The following is a 6,117-nucleotide window of genomic DNA, read 5'->3' on the forward strand; positions in this document are numbered from 1 at the left end:
CCCCGTCCCCATCCCCTACGGGGACGGGAATCCCCGACGAGAACGGGACACATTGCCATCCCTATCCAAAATGCTTTGTAAGTTTGGTGTGGGGCCCACTAACCCCTATTACAACCCCCATAAAATGGTATTAAGAATTAAGATGGAAACATATATGTCCTGTTTGGTAAAATAGTTAGCTTATCAATTAATTTTGTCTTATTTAACCACTATTGGTTAATTAACTTTTTGTAACTTCAAAATGCTAAAATTCAAAAAGCTACTCAAAGTTTGTAAAAAAAAAAAAAAAAAAAAAATTACTCAAAGCAACTTTTTCAATTAGCTTTTTGAGAAAAGAAAGTATAACAAACAACTATCAGCTAATTTACCAAACACGTTTCTACAATTAGCTAATATTATCAATTAATTATACCCTCTAATTAACCAATCAGCTAACAACTAACAACCAACAGTCATTTACCAAACAGGGTCATCCGCACTTTGTATTGTGAAAATTTTATTCAAATACTCCGTACTAATTATTTGGATAGCACATAACACAACAATACAATACAATGGGCTTGATACTATATATGCAGATAGCGGCTAAAATCGTGAAGAGAATTCTGATTTCTAAGTTTTGTGAGTGCTCTACTTTCTACTCTTCTAATCCACTCTTTGCTAACACCAAAAAGCCTCCCAATCTCCTCAAGCGACTTGCGTGGAATATTTCCAAGACCAAACCTGAAGATCAATATCTGTCTCTCAATAGGCATCAAATCTTTGAGAAGTAAATACATTTTATTTACCATGGACTCTCTCATCACAGCTTCTTCTGGACAGATTGCTGATGTATCTGGGGTAAACTCCTGCCAAACAAGGGCTGCCTAGTCAATTTTTGCTGAATTTTCTTACATACATGCTTCTCATGAATCTTACATTATTGTTATTTCAAGCATGCCAATGACCTATGGCTAAGTTGGCTAAGGCCTACTAGCCTTATAAACCAATCCTTATACCATGGACCAGGGTTCTGGTGCATGTGTATGTGTCTTATATTGTGAGTTTTTGTATCTTGTGTTGTGAAATTCAGTACCTGAAACAAATTAGTAATTGTGTCTTATGTTATGAATTTCTATATCTTGTGTTGTGAAGTTCTGTGCCTATGAACACAAATTATGTACCTAAGTCAGATTTGAAAAATAAGTAAATATATAACATGTGTATTTGTTTTGTGTTGTGATTTTTTTGTTCTTGTGTTATAAAATTCTGTACTTTACGAGTATGAATTGTGTACCTCGTTGTTTCGATCCAGAGTCAATATAAATTGCCCTTATAAACCCATATGTTCTCACGGGCTTACGAAAGCACAACAAGGTGAACACAAATTAGGCCGAACAGGCTTTGATACTATGTTATAATAATCTAAGATTAGGCTAGGATCAATCAATTGAGCTACAATGCACATGGGTCAAACCACACTAAAATATTGAATCCAATCAATTAGCCTTATAAACCCATATGTTCTCTCTTATTTTATCAATGTGGGACTCTTAAAATGTACTAAAAGTGAAAAGAAAGATGTAAGGTTTTCAACCAAATTTTGAGGCCAATTTCCTGATATTTTTAGCTTTCTAACACCCTACAGGTCACAATGATCCGCATATCCCCAGTAACATATTGTGAGACAATTTTTTTTTTAAGGGAGAGAAAACAGAAATTCTGAGCCATACCATGAATTTGACACTGATACAGTCTCCAACTTTCTGATCAACTGAACCCACAACTCTCAGTCGGTTGTTGGCCAATGCAATTCTTTCCGTGGAAAGACCTGTGAACTCTGCAATTTCACTTTCACCTAGAAATTTTCCACGGGTGCTACTCAAAGCATTTCGAGCTTTTTGTATTTTATTTATTGATTTACGTAATTTGATCTGCAAGGAAAATCATGTTTCAGAGAATGAGACTAAGCTTTGTAATTCCACATGAACTGAGAAAGAGAGAAAACTCACAACGAAGAAAACCACATACAGGAATTCGAATCCCTCTAGCATGCTTTGCTACAGTTTTCGACATCGATCTCCTTATCCAATACTGGGCATAGGTTGAGAATTTGTATCCCCTCGTGTGGTCAAATCTTACAGCACCTTCTAGGACACCCATATTCCCTGCCTGTAGATGATATATGGTTGACATAAAATGAACAACACAAAGGGTGTGTTTCAAACATGGGAATCAAATACTTAGTAATTGGAATGGGTTTCAATGAAAGTATTTTGCATGTTTGGTAGTAGGCTGGAAATCAAAGCAATTGATCCTAATATGATGACCTCCAAAATACCAATATGAACAAAAAATCAAAACAATAATGTTGAATCATACTTGATTTAAATTAGGTAATGAGTTTTTTAATTATAGGGATAATCAAATCCTATACCTGTGTTTTTCAAAAAAAATCATATACCTATGTTTTAAAAAGTTGTCAACCAAACAATGTGTATGACTTTCATTCCCATTCCTTGTGTCTAAAACCCCATGAACCAAACACACCCTAAGTTTAGATCAGAGAGATTATTACAATACAAGACGTCAAGATTATTATGTGTTTGAAGAGTTTCCGAACTTCACAAATTCACGCTAAGTGAATTCCTGCATAATGATGGAAATTCTTGCATCGATTCTGATAATAGCTTACACTTGAATCTCAATAGGATAAATATTGAGGATTAAAAATTATTAGCTGTAACTTTTTAAAGAACTCTTACATAGAAAAAAAAATCCAATTAATTCAAGCTTGACTAACCTGGATTAGATCGTCAAATGCCACACCAAATCCCCTGTAGTTTCTGGCAAGATATATGATTAAGGACCTTGTACTTCTTAGAAGTTCATCCCTACAATACCAACCAAAATGTAAACGCTGCTGCAAGATCTTTTGGCTCAGACCAGCAGCTTTAGCCCAGGCACTTGAGCTAGCTACCCGGCCAGTTTCTTCTTCCAGTACTGATCTTAACCTCTCCAGTTCGGCAACCACCTGTATTATCACAAAGTATAACCATCAAAACCTGCTTTGAATCCAGAAAACTAGAGCAATTTTTTATTTTTTCAAAACTGGAAACAACCTTAATACCAATTGACATTTCTATTTCATTTTTAGCGATACTCTGACGTCTATTTCTAGAATTTCCTAATTTTTTTCCAGAAGATAACTTTGGCTGTCTTGGATCTTCGAATCTTTTTGGCAGTAGTTCTACTTTAACGCCTCTGGTATTCTTGGGTTGTCTCTTTCTCCTTGATTCCCTTTCTTGTCTTTTTCCAGAGGAAACAAAACTCTTATCCACATTAACATTCACAAGACCATCCTCCTGAATTTCTTCAACAAGCTCAATTGGCACATCGGTCAAATTGGAGGAAGTCGAAGATTTTAGTGTCCTCTCAAGACAGGTATGGAATAATTCTAGAGCTCCAATCCTTTCTAGTTGCACAAGAATATCTCTTTCCAGTCTAACGCCATCTGAGTCAGCAAAAATATGCTCCAGCATCTCAAGATTTTGCATCAGAAAACCAAAATGTTTTGCTTTGGATGATTCAAGGAATGGCAACTTATCCTCCTGCACTGACATATCAACATTGTTGCAGGTCCTGGTGTATAATCCACTTTGAGACCCTCTGCCAATTCCCATCTGTAAACATAAGATCAAACTTCAATTTTATAAACTGGGAGGATAATAACAGAGCAAATATGAAGAACTTTTGAGGCATTACTCTATGTCAAAGAAGATGAGAATAGAACCTTCACTTCGGTTAAAGAGTCGTCATTTTCACAGTGTTGTGCATCAGATAAGCAAGTCCACACCTTGAGAGGATCACTATGCGAAGCATCATTCTCCCCATTGATAAAAGATGGAGAAGTCCTTAATGAATTGTATAAAGTCTCCCTTCCCTTGACTATTTTAATTGAAATAAAAACAGATAATTAATTGAAAAAAAAAAAAAAAAGGAAGACAATTTTTAGATCAGCTTATAGCTAAATTTACTGCTTTGCAAGTTACACGGTTGTACATGGAAAATATGTCCATCAGAGCCAATGGTAGTTCTCACTACGTTAGGTCAGAAAAAATGGAAGGCAAGTTTTAAAGCTTTCATTATCTTTGTATATTTACACATCAACTGGAAATGGGAGTTGAGTCAGGGCTTCAGGCAACACTGAAAAGGCCGATTCTTTGTACATAATGCCACTTACAGAAAATAAAGGAGTAGCAGATAATCCAGATGATAGAAACATGTAGATGCATAAACTTGGTTAACTGACAGATGCTAATCCGACATTTTTCCATATGAATGAGGATTTACAACTATGTTTCTGTGATGTAAAGGGCATCTTGCCTAAACTTGGAATTAGAAGGTGAGTGAATTTCCATTTGCATCTACTGGGATATTATCTGACTATTACAAGGGAAGAATCAGTCAAGTGAAAACAACTAAGAAGAGAAATAACTCAATCCCCAGTTTACTAGAAGGTAACCACACAAAGTTAGGGAGAAATTACGGCCAAAAAGAGATGAATACAGTTGTATAAAGCTGCCAAAGAATCAGCTACAGACACTCTCTTTCAGTCATTCTTGTCTACTTACATACTAGCACTCTCAAATCTTAAGCTTAGTTTACTCTTTATAATAACTCACTTCTATTCAAAGGCTCTGCATCTATGAATTAATATAAACTTCATTTACAATCTTTTCCTCTTATTAATTTCGTATCATCAGCATCAAATTTATATAACTCAACTCTTTCCTTTGAGTGAAGGAAAATATTGGTTATGTGGATTTGGTGGGGTTACTGGGGTAAGTATGGTATCCTCTTTACACCCTTCCTAAGTTCTGATCTAATTGAATGCTATAGTGTCAGTTGAATGATGGACATTACACAACAAACAATGCTGTCAAAACATAACTATCAACGCTAAACACCTTGTGTTCTGATGGCATGACCGTTACTTTTCATAAGAAAGGTCCGAGGTTAGAATCCCAGTTCGGGTTGGCATAATTGTTGAACAGATACTATGAATAAATTAGAGTGGACAAAAAAAAAAAAAAAAAAAGAGAGAACTATCAACCAAAACCAACTGCAGCCATGTAACAACCTTACAACCTATGATATAAAAATGCAGATGAAGATAAACCTTGCCTCATCACTGAATTTGTCCAAATTTAGCACATTTTCCCCACCTCCCCAAGCACCCAACAAAACCCCCCTCTTTTTGGCACTTGTGAGTTCAACCTTTAGTCCAAAAACAATAAATTTATGCATTTAAACTAACAGCATTAACAAGGAACATAAATTTAGTGTGTTGATATAAAAACTCACATGAATTTGAAGAAAGCCAATACGATGATGACTTGGTGGAGAAAGGGGGCTGAACTGAGAGACCCCATTTCAGGGGCAGCCTAAACCCCATAACACAGGACCTTCGTTTGGGAGGCAAGAGAGCGGCAAATCAATGGTGCCCGTTAAAATTGGGTGCAAGAAAAAGGGGTTTGGAATTTGAGAGAGGAAAAGGTGCGTATGTGGATCGTTTCAGCTGCCAGCCACAGGTTCGCCATCTGAAAGGCAGTGGCCAGTGGGTCAAATTGTCAAGTGCCTAAAGTGGTCAGGGCCCAACCGTTCGTGAACCATCTTTGTGACTTCTGAGCACGTAGTTCGGTAAACGAAACAAGTTCGACTCTTAATGGCTCGGTCAATGGTTCTTCTACAGATTTTTCTTGTCAGTTTTTTTTTTTTTTTAAACAAAATTAAATATTTTCTAAAGTAAAAATAAAAAGGTACTACTTTAAAATTAAATAAAAATTCAAAAATATTAATAGTCTTGTGGTCTAGTGACACGAAGTGACTTTCTCATATGGGAGGTCATGAGTTATAGCCTCAATGTGGGCGGTAGGAAAATCGAATAGACAAGTGTACAGTATAGTTTTTCCGGACACATGTTAGGCTTCCTTCGTTTGGCTACACATGGTGGATTGCTAACAAGCATAAGGTTAGTCACACTATCTGTCCAAAGCGCACTGATCAAGGGTGACAAGACAAAACAGAATGACAAGTGTATCCCTCCTATAAGATGAATATGCGGTCGTAGGTTAA

The 6,117-nt window shown here is 36.2% G+C and overlaps 1 protein-coding gene across 2 annotated transcripts; it reads right to left on the reverse strand.

Annotated features, from left to right (window-relative positions):
• Positions 1–479: 479 nt before the first annotated feature.
• LOC109171291 (RNA polymerase sigma factor sigC-like) lies at positions 480–5,674 on the reverse strand. 2 transcript variants are annotated; one of them, XM_019320356.1, is made up of 7 exons: positions 5,347–5,674; positions 3,773–3,927; positions 3,102–3,662; positions 2,783–3,013; positions 2,011–2,151; positions 1,713–1,913; positions 480–848 (listed from the first exon to the last, which is right to left on the reverse strand). In XM_019320356.1, exons 1-7 carry the CDS (start codon positions 5,435–5,437, stop codon positions 567–569), a joined length of 1,662 nt encoding a protein of 553 aa, XP_019175901.1. In that variant the 5' UTR covers positions 5,438–5,674; the 3' UTR covers positions 480–566. The 2 variants fall into 2 exon arrangements, with proteins under 2 accessions (XP_019175901.1, XP_019175902.1); XM_019320357.1 differs by lacking the exon at positions 5,347–5,674 and having other exon boundaries at positions 3,745–3,851.
• Between the last annotated feature and the right edge of the window lie 443 nt (positions 5,675–6,117).

This window comes from Ipomoea nil, unplaced genomic scaffold, assembly GCF_001879475.1.
Source record: "Ipomoea nil cultivar Tokyo-kokei standard unplaced genomic scaffold, Asagao_1.1 scaffold3401, whole genome shotgun sequence".
Taxonomy (NCBI): Eukaryota; Viridiplantae; Streptophyta; class Magnoliopsida; order Solanales; family Convolvulaceae; genus Ipomoea; species Ipomoea nil.

Coding starts and splice junctions, on each gene's coding strand:
- LOC109171291 (XM_019320356.1), bottom strand. CDS start 5,437: ATGGGGTTTAGGCTGCCCCTGAAATGGGGTCTCTCAGTTCAGCCCCCT. Junction 3,663..3,772: donor ACTCTTTAACCGAAGTGAAG/GTTCTATTCTCA, acceptor TTATGTTTACAG/ATGGGAATTGGCAGAGGGTC. Junction 3,014..3,101: donor AAATGTCAATTGGTATTAAG/GTTGTTTCCAGT, acceptor GTGATAATACAG/GTGGTTGCCGAACTGGAGAG.